The following is a 14,839-nucleotide window of genomic DNA, read 5'->3' as shown; positions in this document are numbered from 1 at the left end:
CTGTGCCATTCCTGCTGAAAGTTCTTGATAAGGCCGCCTACTTGCAGATACAGTCCTACCTGGAAAAGCACAACATCTTGGGCAAGAGACCATCTGGCTTTCACCCGCGGCACAGCACAGTCAGCCCTTCTAGACTTAAAAAAACAGTTTCTAGGAAACCTGGATAAGGGCAAGTCCGCGCTCCTCTTGCTTCTCGACCTGTCTGCAGCATTCCACCTGGTCGATCATAAAACACTAGGAAAACACCTCACAGCCTCCGCCCATTTCTCACAAGAAGCCACCACTTGGATAACCTCCTTCCTGGAAGGCCGAGCCATGAGGTTCTTCTAAGACCAGGCATCAGACATCCCGTCCCCCATTGGCTGTGGGGTGCCACAGGGTTCATGCACCTCCCCCACCCTTTATAACCTCTTCACCCTCCCACTATTCAACAACCTAGAAGATCTCAGCATAACCAATTATGCCGATGACATAAATTCTTATCCCACTAGCTGGTGACTATGAGAAAGACCTCAAAACCCTACAACAGATGTATGCAATCATCCCAGGCGTGGATGGTGGCAAGTGGCCTTTGTCTCAATGGGGACAAAACAGATCCTGATTGTAGGTACCAAGGAGTCCCTACAAAAAATTGGACAGTAAATACAGCAACTTCAACATAGAGAACAGTTATCACAGTCTCTACTTCAGTAAAAACCCTGGGAGTCTTCCTGGACTCCACCCTATCTATGAATAGACAATTGAACTATATCTCCTCTAGCAGCCCTCACCACTAAAATCATCAATGCAGTAAAACCCCATCTCTCCTCAAAAACTGTCTCCATATTGCCAGAGCTACCATAGGCTCTAAACCGGACTACTGCAATGTCCTCCTGCTAGGGACCTCCGCAAAGAACATCAACAGACTACAGATTACGCAAAATAATGCCCTCAGAGCTGCTCCCAGTATACCTAGGTGAGAGCATATCTCTCAGGCCAGACAAGAGGATCACTGGCTCCCGATCAAAGAACATATTCTGTTCAAGACACTCAAAATTACGTACAGATGCCTATCCCAAACAGCTCCTACATACCTGGCCAAACGGAAACCTCTAACCCAATCACTAAGACCCAAGCGCAAACTATACTCCAACACACAATTCCCACATACAACCGAGCTAAAGCAGGCGGCACCAGCTTCGAAGTGCAAGCACCAAAGACGTGGGACTCACTGCCACCCAGGCAAGAAACATCCCTCATAGCCTTCAGAAAGACCCTGAAAACCATACTATTCAAATAATCTGCATCCACTTCATTGTTCTATTGTAATCGCGGAACATGAATACTGTCCAAGATGTATTTGAATCTGTATCAGAGTTGTACCTGTTTATCTGGTACTAAGTGAATTTTCTGCGCTAACAGCGCCACGATGCCTCAGGGCAGTTGTGCGCTCTATGAATGGAAATAAATACATTCTCTAGCCTTACCAGCTGGCGGTGAAGCCACGCTGGAGTGTGGGGGGGGTGTACTTGACGCCGGAGTCTGAGAGCTGGTGAAGGAATCCATCGAGCCTTTCTTTTTTTTCCCCCCTGCGCCCTTTGTCATCTTCCCTAAATCCTTGCAAAGGAAGTGCTTTCCAATGTAGGGTGGTGAGAGAATGGGGCCATGGGATGCACCGCTTTGCTTGTTTTGGGCCACCAGGGAGCCAAGGCCTACAGTTCCAATGTCTATCAGGTGATGTGGGTTGGAGTGGTGAAGGGAGGGGAAGCGCAAGCAGTGACTTCTTTGGGCTGCCAGACCGTGCATAAGTGGAAGCAGTGGGGGGGCAGGAAAAGGGCTTAAATTGCAGTTCCTGGTCAAGGCGGCTGTTCCTGTGATTCTGTGCTGGCATAAGTGAGTGCATAGTTCCTCTTGTTGTGTTGACTTCTACTGCACACCGCTACTACCCAGGGGCAGTCTCAAGGCGCTCACGTGGCTCTGCAAGAAAAAGGACTGGGTTGGTTACGGGGGTAGAGGGATAGGTCCAGAACCAGGAGAAACTGTCTGTGTTGGGTTGAATGTGTGCACTGGCGTGTTTTAAGCGTGTGGCTGAGGCCCAGTGCCAGAGTTGGTTGTTGTCAGTTTTGTTGGGTTTGTGTGTAATTTGGCTAGCCCTTGGATGTGTATAGTACAAGGGGTGTGCGTAGGAGGGGAGCAGGCACAGCTAGTTAGTACATTAGGTACTCTGTTCTTCTCGGTGGCTAATCTTCAGGATTTTGTCTAAATGTGATGAATGGCTAATCTTGACAATTATATCTAAATGTGAGTCAAGGCTCATCTTCAACATCTATCCAAATGAGACACATTGCTAATCTTCACAATGTCTATTGTGACTCATTTCCTGCCCACAAAATGCAAGATATGGCTCCCTAGTATAACTTTGTTATGTACACGATATTCGGAGAGTGGTGGGGTTTTACTGGAGTACAGTTATCGGGGAGAATTCTCAGAAATGTGCGAATTCCCTTCTACCTTGGAGACCCCCAGATCTTTTACTGGACTTTTAATTTTATCCTGGAGAGAATGAGACCCTTTTCCCATTAATGTATTTTTCTTTAATTTGAATACTGTTTACTTTGGTTTTGGAGTCTGACAAACTGCATAGGTATCATCTTTTTACTTTTTGACACACCACCTTCAGTGCAGTGGCACAGGGAAGTCTTGCAGATTTCAAAGGTTTAAATAACTTCTCTTGGTTAAACTATTGTTTCCAAGAGCAGTAAAGTGAAAATGACTTCACTTACCTTTTGTAACTTTGTAGACCCAGCACACATTATCTTAGAGTGCTGGAGGGTTACTTAGTATCCCTTTTTGTCTACTTTCTCATGTAACATGTTTGTTAGCCTTTCTACAATTAATGGCTGGTAGCAGAGGTTTACTTTTTCCTACCATTGTGTTTCTACTGCGGACTGCAATTGCAGCTGCAGTAAAGCACCCAGAGGTGCCCATTTTGTCAAAATGGCCCTGGTCGTCTTTTTTCGCCATTTCTTGTTGTCCAGGTCCTTCTTGAGTTGTACTCTGCATGCCAAATCAGGTTTGGTGCCTTGGTTTGTTTGGTCTTTGGCGAGGTTCACTGCTGAAGCTTGCCACTGGCTCCAGCGTGTCAGGCAGGAAGCAAGGGAGGTGCCCAAAACTCCCTGTGCTTGGTTACAGGAATGCACCCAAAGGTGATTGGCTGGCTGTCCTTGGACAGCCACCCTGCTGTGAGTGACAGCTGGGCTGCAAATTAATGGTAGAAACCTGCATAAAATGCGAGGTTTTAGACAGAAGGTATAGTTGACCACTGGATGAAGGAATCCGAGGAAGAACTTGGAAGAGACACTTACTGCAATTCCTGGACCGTTGGTTTGCCCAGTGAAGCCCTGCTGCAGTGCTGAAGCTCTGAATTTGCCTCGACTAGAGAAGCCTTGCAAAGGACGACTTCTCTCCTTGGGTTGGTGGGACCAATCAACCCCAAGATTCTCATCTGGAAATTCTCTGAGCTGGCTCTACTGCCATTGCTGCTGCAGAAACGGATTGCTAGATAAAGGAACACCAGAATAGAGTATCATTTGTAAGTCGGACCCAAGCTCCAGGAAGATCCTCCGGACTCCCTCGAAGCAAGACTAACCAAGCCTGAACGACCTCTACAGTGCTGGACCCCAGAAGCAAGGAAAGCCCACAATTTAAGAACTGCGGTGGTGCTATTCACAAGAAGCTGAAACCTCAAACTGAAGTTTGCCCATTGTTGCCGCCTACCTTCGAATCGTAGTGCAGGAGTCCCAGACGTCATCCCTCTTGTCCCCATGACTGGGTTGTATACTAATTGACCTTTTCACAATTGACCTCGGGAGAATTGACCTAATTTGTGTCAATTAGGACACATGCGGGGGTAACCCCCGCAATCCCCCCATATTTATAATTCAAAACCAACCCAATACATATATAAAATAATATAAAGGTCAATTGTGCAGAAGGTCAATTTGGACCATTATAATTAGGTGAATAGTGCAAAAGGTCAATTTGGGTAATACCCATGACTGAGGCCCAGGAACAGCCATACTACACAGGAACAGAAGCCAGCTGGAACCACTTTCTTCAGAACTAAGGTACTGTGAACTAAGGGGTACTTGCCTCTTGCTGTGTAGCATTGCTAGCTCTCAGTTGCGTCTTGTCTGTGTTACATTTTGCAGAGTTGCTTGCAGCTTTGCCCATCACAAGCCTCCCAGTTTGTGGCCCAACAGTGGTTGTTGTTTTTGCAAGACTTTTTACTTGCCTTCAAGAACTCCAGCTCCCCTATACTTTACTCATTTGACATTGGCTGTCTTGGCTCCCTGAAGACTTCTAACCTCTGACTGTGTTTTTATCTGTCCCTCCAAAAAGTCAGCGTAGGCAGAGCTTGTAGTTCTTATAGCCAGCCAGGCTCTGTACACAACGGTTGCTTGGGCAGGTGGCAGCTAATAGGTAGAGTGTATTTGGTTTCTGCAGCCTGTACCACACTAGCTGTGTTATCATCTGAGTGAGGATTGTTAATCAAAAAAAGTGGACTTCGACCTTGTGGGAGTATTCAGGAAGTATTCAGCCGAATATCTGGATTTCGGACGAATATTCACTTAAAACTGAAATTCAGAACACTCCACACAGCCAAACATGCGGAAGAAGGCCAACTATGTCAGTGGTTTATAAATAAAACAAGATGCTCATCATGGCTACTACACAGCCGCTTCTGGTGCAACTTTGTAGAAAGATTAAGGTGAGGATTTGGGCACCATAAAACAATGCAACACTGCCACTAGCCGGTCCTGAACACACCCCTTTGGTTGAGCACCCATCTAGGGTAAATAACAGTGGGATACCCCTGTACTGGTAGGCAGAGGGGCTAGCGGAATAGGAGCAGTGTCTATGCTTTGGCAATCTTTGGAACTGTTCACTACTCCCCCAAAAGAAATGAATTGCAGGGTAAGTGAGGATGCATCACTTTGCCTTTTCTGTCCTATTCTACACTCAATTCCCGCCTCGCCCACTTAATTCACTAGCTACTGGCAGACCTCTAGTTGTAAATATTAGTTGCAAGTGCAGGTGACGAAAATGGTAGTGTCTGTTTTTCCTTGTAAAAAGTGGCAATAGCTCTTTTATATTGAACAAATGCACCCCTTTAGAGAAGATCAGAACAGCAGTTACACAGCTAGTTTATTGTGTAAGTGACAAGCTGGGCTTTGGCATACAAAGGAGTACTACAGAGAACACATTTCTGAAATGCAAACTTTATCATTGTAATAAATCTGAGAAGACATCGACTAACAGCCTTCGATCATTTCTAATGTAATATTTCACCAAGTCCTTGGGTCTTGTCCTATTTTACTTTGATACCTTAATGTTTAGGATTGATGTCAAATTCCCTGTGTTCTATTAATGTTTACAACTTTTTAGTCTTTGCTAGAAAGAACGGGCTACACTTTGGATGTGACTACTGGACAGAGGAAATATGGAGGGCCTCCTCCAGATGCAGTCTATTCAGGCTCCCAGCCAGGAATTGGCACAGAGGTTAGTGTGGATTGTTATTTTAATGTTGGAATTTAAAGACTTTATGTGTAGCAAAATCTTTCATAGTATTGGGTCTAGAGATGTTTGAAGAAAATCACGCCTTTTTGTGAAAATCAATTTATTGTAAGCCCATTACAGAACAAAAGCTTTTTTTTCAGGGACTGCTGTCATCTCATGTTAGAAAGCCTGGAGATGAAAAGATTGAATATTGGTCTTTGTTAAAGTGTGGTTGGTGGGGCGGTGTCCTGAAGACCCTCCTGCACACTGCCACTTTAAAGGAAACGAAAGGACTCCCCTAATGATTTGCACCAACTATAATGGCCTCCATTTCGAATTTTCTTTTTCATTTTGTGGGGCATCTCTGACAAGTGGGTCTTTGGATGTTTTGGGTCTAAACTCTTGCTGTTTAGAGATTTCTTTTGTACCCAAAACAGATTTTTTTTTCTCCTTTTATTTATTTTTTTATCCCTTTTCTTCAGCAGTGATTTTTTTTTAAAAAAGTTTTTCTGATCTATTTTATAATGGAATTTTTTAGAGTTGTATACTCTAAAGGACTATCAAGCCTTGTTGGGGCTCAAAATCGAAGAATCAGTGATTTTGTACACTAGTAGAATTTCTATGTTGGGTGGTCCTTTGTGCAATGGCTTGATCATACATACCAGACAACATCCTAAGCCCCTATGGGTTGAGACGTCCAGGTCTTGATAGTTCATTTGCAAGAGATGATCAAGACACCAGTCACACCTGCTTTTTGTGGTACTCAAAATGCTGACTAGCTTGGGCCTCACAGTTCCGCTGTTGCGGTTCTTTTCACTTAGAAGGATGGGTACTTATTTTATTTGTTGTACTTGCGTTTCATAAAACTAGCAGAACCGTAGGAACAGTGTGAGAAACCTGAGGGTATTCTCCCAGCAAGACCATGGGAATCTCTTATTCAGGGGGACAGGGAAGTGCTGGCGCTCTCGGATCCCAACCCTGAGGGTGGACGAGTGAGGGAGGATTGAATTTATTTCTTATAAAGCGCTACAAACCCTTAGGCCTCAGCGCGCTACACAGAACTTAAAAAACAAGTATAAATATAATATATGCAACAAAAATAATAACAGGAAAGTATCAACGGAATTGAAATAGGGAGAACATAACATTGGTAAAATAATCACACATCATAAAGAATTGGAAAGTCCCATTGGTACACAGGAGAAGAGAAGTTCAAGCTTACAAATAATAACAATCAGATGATTAGTAGAGCCCATAGGCAGGTATTTACACAATTTCATATACATAGGCAGGTGTACCAGCTCCACATCCTACAACAATACAGTCACTATTCCTTTTGGGAGCACCAATTGGCCAGGTTAATTCTGCGTAGGAATTTCAGATCGGAGGAACGCACTACACCTGGCCCCATACATGCACGTAGCCAGGCGAGAACTTAATTATGGAGTGCATCTCTAGTTTCGTTCTTCACTGGTTTGGGACCATTGGAGATAACAAAGTTCTGATTGTCCAACACTAGGGCCTTAATGTCTTCACTTTCTGCGGGTGGCATGTTTGATTTCCTAAGGCGCGCAGTCATCACCTGGACAGGGTTGTGCTTGGGGGAGGGAGTGGGGGGGGGGGAAATACCCCAGTTGAGATGCGGTATACTACCAGGAGAAGAAGAGGAGGAGATCCTTAAGACCTTTGTAGGATACTCCACCTCCAAACCCCCTCCTCCCGCTAAGTCTTCTGTAGCCAAAGCCAATAAACCATCTCGAACCCAATATCCTCTCTACAGAACCAATCCCTTAGGATCTCAAACAGTGTTTTCCAAAAGCCCTGGCTCAAATTGCATGTCGTCTTAGAACTGGTTAAGCCCACTGGTCAAAGGTAGAGCCCTGTTGATTTGAAAACTGGGTCAGTACCTCAGCGGTCACTTCAGCTGGCTTCACTGGTTACTGGAAGGTGCTGCAGGCATCTCTGGTAATCGTATTCTTTGGTTCTTCTGTTCCAGTGTTGTCGACTTGTCTTCAGCCTCCGGATCCTCAGTTTATCTAGGAACCCAGCCAATCAACAGTCCTGCAACTTTCAAACTTTGGGGAGTGGCTGTCCTTCCAGGACAGCCAGCCTCAGTTGAAACTGGTTCCAGGCAGGCATGTCAGAAGACAAAAAACAGTTTTGGACTAGTTTCCTGCTTCCTGTCCTCGGAGACACACTGGAGCCGTGGCAGGCTTTACAAAGGATTCCCGCCGAAGAACAAAGTCAAACCAGGAAAGCACAAAGGGCTCCCAGCAACACTGTATGAAAGGTGCTCTGTGGTGCAAAAGTAGGAAGAGGAAAGCATGACACCATAAAGTAAAAATAAGGGATCCCATGGTCGGAGCAAAAGAATGAGTGGGGAAAAGAGTTCCACTCATTCAGTCCAGCAGAAATATGAGGGGGTGGAGGGAAGCGGAGGGGGTGATCTCAGATGGGATTTGGCATAACAATGAACAATCTGCTTAACACTTGTCCCCCCCAGAATAAGGGATAGGAGGATCTAATCCACTCCTGGATGGATCTCTGGTTCCAGTCTGTCCTACTTTCTGAAGCGACCATCAGCATTCTTATGTTGTGCACCTGCACCGTTGCTCTGTGGTGAGGGTAAGGGCTTTATTTCAGCCCACTCATGCCCAAGGTAGACCAATTTACTCTGACCAACTAGACATTTGCTTGCCTTTGTGGTAACATTGGCCTGTTAGCCTGCAATCATTCTTCAAGATGGGAATAATGCTCTTTCCAAGTGGGGCTGAACACTGTCATCCAGGTATGCCATGCAGAAGTTCTTTAGCCCATTCAGGACCTCATCTTTGGAAAGTGGCAGGTGCCTTTTTCAAACCGAAATTGATAGTTGTACAAGGATAGCTCCTGCCTTAACATGGGTCAATACAATGTTTCAAATAATAATCGCAAACATATCCAAATGGATTTATTTATTCATGAGACTAAAAAACAAGCCGAAACCCCAGGCTGTTGGTTCTGAATTTATACAGTACATATATTTGGAGTAAACATCCCAACAAAGTTCTTTAGCGCTACAGATCTCAAACTGACCTAAAGTGTCAGTGGTTTTGTGCAAATAGTAATAATGTGGACAGGCAACAGTAGTTACCTGTCTAGAACTTGGAACATGGATTGGAACCATGCAGTTACAAAACAGCCCCTTTTAAGATTATAGATTCCCTAAACAAACAGTAGCCTAATTCATAGACTTCTTCTGGGGGTAGGAAAAGCTGTTTTTTCCTTTGCATCGGCTTTCATGGCTATTTTGCAATAGCGCGACGGCAAGTAAAATGTATTGAGGAACCCGGCTGACCTAAGTTTGTCCACCAGTTCATCTTTCCATTCAATGGATGGGCATTAGTCTTGGCAACTGAGTTGAAGGCCCTGTAGTCCACGCAAAACCTGAATTCTCTGATCCCTGCTTTTAGTACTTGTATCGCTGGACTAGCCCATGGACTTGTGGAGTGTTCTATGACTCCAAGGTCACGCATTTTGTTGACCTTCTCTATTGTGATTTCTCCGTCTGGCATCCTGAAGCCTCTGCTTTTCACAGGGACACCGTTGTCGAGGTCATGCTGGTCCCAAGGGGAGGGGGTGGGTGGGGTTCAGGCCTGGTGTCAGAGCAGAGGGGCAAACTGAATTAACAGCTTTGCACTCCTGCTTTTGCTGCAGTATCGGGTTAGAAGAGGGCTGAATTTATTCTACAGTCCCATCTGAATAGTCCTTTTAGAAGATCTGGAGAGGTTCACTCACCACCTTTTCTTGATCAAAAGCTGGAACCAAAGCTCCCATCTCTGGTCTGGGGACATAGGCCTTCAGGCGGTTGGTCTGAAAGACCACAGGGGCTTCCTTGGGGTTGCCCAAGTCCATCAAATAGTTGACCTCTACAGGACTTCCTGTCCGTTTGTCCTGTAAAACTTTGTTTTACTGGGATCAGAGCACAAACTAGCTGGTCCGGAGTGAGCATCACTGTTAGCTTTCTGGTCATGCTACTGCTTGACCAGGGCTTCACCAGCCTTCGGGTTTTCAGAAGCTTCAGTCATCAGCTGTGCCATCCTCTGTCTGAGGCCTAGCACATAGTCAGTAATTCGTACTGGCTTAGAAGGTGACGACCTCGCCAGACCTTTAATTGGGGGCCAAGCGGCCCCTGACTGGTTGACTATAGACAAACTAAAAGGGGCTAAAGCCCACTCTAGCTAGACTACCAGTAGTCTGCTTCCCAGGCTCGTGTCCGTCAGGCAGGCCTTCAAGAGAGGATTACTTTGACAGGGGACAAAGTGTATCCCACAGGGTGACCTTCTGCAAGTAAGCCGCAGCTCAGGATGCTCTCTGGGAGCCAGATCCGCTAGGCAAAGAGGATCTGCTCCTCCGTTTCACCAGTGGGTGGGACTTTGCAGATTCCTTTTCTGTTAACTCGGCCTCTGCTGGAGGTGATCACTGGGGTAGCCTGGAGCTTTTCTTTTACAGTAGCTCTTTTCCTTGAGAGGAATGTTTGGCTTGAGGCCCTTCTTTCCTTTGGAGACACTGGAATTCTCCTTGGTCCCAGTGGAAGGTCTCTTAAGGTTGCCTTCCTGGCCTTTGTGCTTTCTTAGCAGCCGCCTTTTCTTCTTACTAGGGGGCTTGTGTATGCTGGACACTACACCCAGTTTCTTCAGATAATTTCCTAACCGTACCCTAAAAGGTGCACACTGACAAGAATACTGACCGTAATATCATGGTGGTTGGCATTATGGGACACATTTGGAGAGGGCCTCCTGCAAGCTTGGTGAACCTTATGGCTGCCTGGGCTACACCCCCAGGTTTGAAAAAACATTCATCCACCACAGTAATGTTGGCCTCAGTGTCTGATGGCAGGTGGTATGACCATTTACAAGTACTGCCCCTATAATATTTGGGGTTGTCTGGTATGTTTAGAAATCTGTTCTGTTCCCACAGACCCAGGGACACTAAAGGTCTAGCTTGAACACAGTGGGTTCTTCAGCTGGAGAGAGAAAGCTGGCGCCTGTCATTGTAGCTTCTCCCCCTTGAATCAAGCCCAAGGAGACAGTTGGGATCCTTGAAGGCTTAACCTTGAATCTGGTATCCCCTTTAATCACACCCCCACACATTTGCCAAGAGTGCTTTGGAATGGTGGTTTCTGGTAACTACCCTCTTGTTTGGGTCCAGAGGGTCACTAGTCCTATGGGCTTTACCATGGAATTTACCCTCATGATGTTTGGGGGCCTCTTTTCGTGAGGAATTAGTACAGTTAACGCTATTTTTGCAGTGCAGTGAAGCCTTCACACTGGCTTTTGCTCATTTGTTATGTGGAAACTGACACCCCAGTACGGGGGTGAGGGGGTGCCAGCTTATGCTACAAGACTCACCTCTGCCAAATTTTGTGGTCCCAGCATCAAGGGGACCAGAGTTCGGAGGTGAAGTCTGACCGCAGCAAGTGTCCCCAACCCCCCTGGCCTCCCTGTCACCATGCATTGGTGGGCCATCGTTCAAAACAGCCATCGTCATGTTCTGAGGGGCCCTGCATAGTTCTTCTGCATTCTCCAACCTGATTACCTTGCACCAGCATTTGTCGCTGACCAGAGAAGTGCTCAAACCTGCAAGCCCTGGGCATCAAGGGCTTAAGCTGACGGTGGGAAAAGGGACCTTGGACCCTCTTCAGAACCCCTGCCAAGTACTAAAAAGAATCGTACTGGGGGGTTGAGTTCTAATGATACTTACCTGAACCCTTATTGCCCCTTTTTAACCGATTGGTAACTTTTAGAAACTCTTGCAACAGTTTGGCTTTGCCATTGCTTGCTTACGCAAGCACTCCAAACACTGGACACTTTTGTTAGCTAGAATAACTTGTCCTTGGAACTCTTCATTGGACCCCAGAAGCCCTACACTATTTTTTTGCTTATCTCTCAAAACTGTGTGGACCGTTGAACTTTTGGGCACAAGGCCTCATACATCTTGGGGATGGACTTCAAAAGTTAGTGTGGTATCTCTGTGGACCTGTAGTGTTGCATACTAATGGTTTCCATTACAGGGGTTATGTATTTTGCCCTAGATTGTCGAACTGTGTTCCCTGACTTTTCACTGTGTGCTCATTAGGGACCCCTTACAAGCTCACCACTTCTTTATACTTAGCCTAGACCACTCGTTCCCATACCTTGTACTGGTTTGGCTACAGCGCCGAGTTGTCCCTGTCGCTAAACTAGTTTGACCTTCTAGACCACTGTCCACCAGGCCAGAGTATTGAAAATAAGTCCTCAAGGCCACTAGATGTTGGCCTATGCTAAGCATGTGAATCTAAGCAGATACAAGCATCAGAAAGATGATCACCGTTGCAAATAGAATTGCACATGAATTATGTAGCAGTTCTCTGCTACAGCAGCTCTCTGGAGTCCTCTCGGGGCCTGACAAGCCCTTGCAAGGGATTTCCTTGACCGGGCAGCTTGTGAAGGGCAAAGGGCGGTGCCCTGGGCATTTTCCATCCCTCTTGGCCAGTTTGTCCTGATGCCCCAGCCCTGCTGCACTTACCCTCTGCAGCTAATCCCCGCTAAGACTTTCCCGAATGTAGGTCTGCTATGCTGAATCTCGCTACTGTTGGTTTTGCATCACCAGTTGCTTTCCCTTTGATGCCGCCCTCTAGAATACGCCTTTCGTTAAGCGCCCTCGCATCCGGTCCTGGAATGCATTTAAACATTGGTTTCCTGTTCCCCCTCCCTCTCTAGCTCAATGCCTGCCCAACTTTGCTTGGATTGGTTGGAGAAAGACACCATGTGACCGTGAATACCCTACAAGAATGTCTCTCACAGGGCAGCCATGCCCTGGCAGCCGGAAAAGGGCCGGAGGCAAAGGGAAGCTCCCTTTTGAGCAGGTGGACTCTGTTTGCCGGAGACAAACCAACTACAGCAAGTGTTGCAAACTCAACTACAGTACTCCAATAAAACTCCACCACGCTTATTAATTAATATTGCATGCCTAGCTTCATCCTAGCCTATATGTGCAAGTTAGCCATATGCTTCCTGCTGCGCCCTGAGATAGGCATTGTATAACATGTGTATTGCGTTGGGACGTGCAGTTGTGACAGACGCCTCCCTCACAGGAGGGAGAGCGCACATGAAGGATCTTTCAGTCGGCAGACACTGGTCGTCGGAGTCCAGACTCAATATCAACCTTTTGGAGCGGAGCGCAATCAGACTGGTGCTGATGACTTCCATGCCCTCGATACAGGCGAAGAGTGTCCTCATAATGACAGACAACAACACAGTGGCCATGTACTACCTCAGCGAGTGGGGCGTAGGGGGTCACTGGCTCTGTGCAGAGGCAATGAAGCTCTGGTTCTCGACACTAATAGAAGGAATCTTTGTTCTGGCAGTACATCTAGCCAGTGAAGAAAACATGGCTGTGGACGCTTTGCCCGGGCAGAACACAATCTCCCACAAGTGGGAGTTAGCTCGGGAAGCCCTTCTGTAGATATTCACCCCTTGGGAATCCTTCAAGTGGATCGGTTTATAACCAGTATCAATAGGAAGTGCATGCAGTTCAGCTCCAGGGAATTGCCTCAAAGTGCCCTAGGGGATGCGTTCGTAGTGGCCTGAGAGTTTCCACCAGTCCTAGTTGTTAGGGAGAATTCTCTGTTTAGGCTGAATTTCCTAACCTAGTGAGTCCCCCAGCAGCTTTGCTGGATTTATGGAGTTTGTATTTTTCTCCTGCCAAGAGCGAGACTTTTTTCTTTTTTTTATTTCTTTTTTATTTATTTTTTTCCCCCCACTCTTGGACATGATTTGTGGTGTTCCGTTGAATGTTAATGTGCTTTATGGGCTATGGGGTCTTTTACTCCATAGGGTCTCATGTGTTTTTTACTATGTGTGCTACACAGCACCCTCCGTGCACTAACGCAGAGGTGTCATAGTGACCCCCCACCATAGACTCCATACCCTGGGACTGACTACCGTCTCCCAGGGCATGTAAAGTCACCATTTGCTTTACTAGTCCCAAATTACTAACAGAACCAGTACAGACCATCATATTGTGGACGTACTGGTAGGGGCAATTCGATTGCCCCTGGATCTGTTCGAGGGGGCACTGTCCCGTCCCCCCTCGTCGAGTTTTGGCTGGTGGCAGTGAATACTACTCTTTATATTCGACCGCGAATATATCTCTATGGGATTTTCCCATTGTTCGAGGCTAATACTTTTTAACATAGCCTCTAACATACCGCCGGTTTATTTATTTAATATTAATTGATTAATATTAATTCACCGGTTGGTCGAGACCTTTGTTCCACTTTTGGCGGGCTTCTATACAGAAGCCCTCCAAAGTGGTGCCACTCTGTCTGGGTACCACAGTGGGTGTTGGAGGGGGGTTAGGAACCTTGGACTAAGTTGCCTTGCCAACTCAGGTCACTCTTGCGTGATTGGCCCAAGTGGTGAGCCGCCCCGCTCACCACTTAGCATGTTTGATTGACAGCTAGGCTGAATGAATGGGGGTTTCTTGCATAAAAGCAGGGCTTTTGGGACTGGAACTTCAGAAGTCGCCCGAGGACCTGAAAATCCGAAGAGGGAGAAGCTGAGCCGACCTGCTACGACACCACCGGTGGAGCCCTGCTGAACCGACTCACCACTTCCTAACGACAGAGGAGATCTCCCTGCCGGAGAGTCTTCTTCCCTTGACTGGTGGGCACAACCAGTTTACCTTTTTTGCTTCCAAGTGGTCGAATTGCCCGTGCCAAGCACCCCGGCAACCGGATAGCCACTTAACCTTGCACCGCGAATAAAAGGACCGCTCCTTTTAATTGAGAACTCCGCGGCTGGTTTCTTCCCTGGCAGTGCAACAGACTCCTGTTTTCCTCCACGACGAGATCCTCTCTTCCCCCGGGCGAAGCACTGACTTGCACCCGCTGCCAGGAACAACTGCCCCCGCTGGAGCGTTCTCACCATTTTAAGGTACCATGTCCGCCAGGCCTCCCTTTCTAAAGATTGCTACATGGTAACAATAACCCCTTAACCTTCTGGACTGGCCGCCTTGACCATCTAACTGGTCCCTTTCTTTTGGTCCAACTCTTTCTGAACCTTTTGCGAGACTTTTGTGCACTTTTCAACCGTGTGACCTTGGACACATTTGGTCCACAGCCTCTTAAAGTGGGTCCGGCCTCTTGAACTTTGACTTTACGGTTTTAACCTGCCTTCTTCTCCTACTGTGTTCTTCCGAAAGTGTTGGGATCTGTTTCTATCTTTGCTCTGCCTGTCTCTCCCTTGTGAACCAAGTTATTAGAGTGCCATCTTCGTTA

At 46.7% G+C, this 14,839-nt stretch overlaps 1 protein-coding gene across 3 annotated transcripts in view; it reads left to right on the top strand.

The window, feature by feature from the left end:
- Positions 1 to 14,839, top strand: part of HNRNPR (heterogeneous nuclear ribonucleoprotein R) — an 872,346-nt gene that overhangs the window by 367,830 nt on the left and 489,677 nt on the right. For all 3 annotated transcript variants that reach the window (XM_069622744.1, XM_069622746.1, XM_069622745.1), the window contains one exon: positions 5,428 to 5,541. In XM_069622744.1, the coding sequence (XP_069478845.1) occupies positions 5,428 to 5,541 (114 nt within the window). The remainder of the gene's footprint in view (positions 1 to 5,427; positions 5,542 to 14,839) is intronic.

Source organism: Ambystoma mexicanum, chromosome 11 (assembly GCF_040938575.1).
Source record: "Ambystoma mexicanum isolate Mex_15411 chromosome 11, UKY_AmexF1_1, whole genome shotgun sequence".
NCBI classification, from domain to species: Eukaryota; Metazoa; Chordata; class Amphibia; order Caudata; family Ambystomatidae; genus Ambystoma; species Ambystoma mexicanum.
This window is presented reverse-complemented; position numbering and strand designations above follow the sequence as displayed.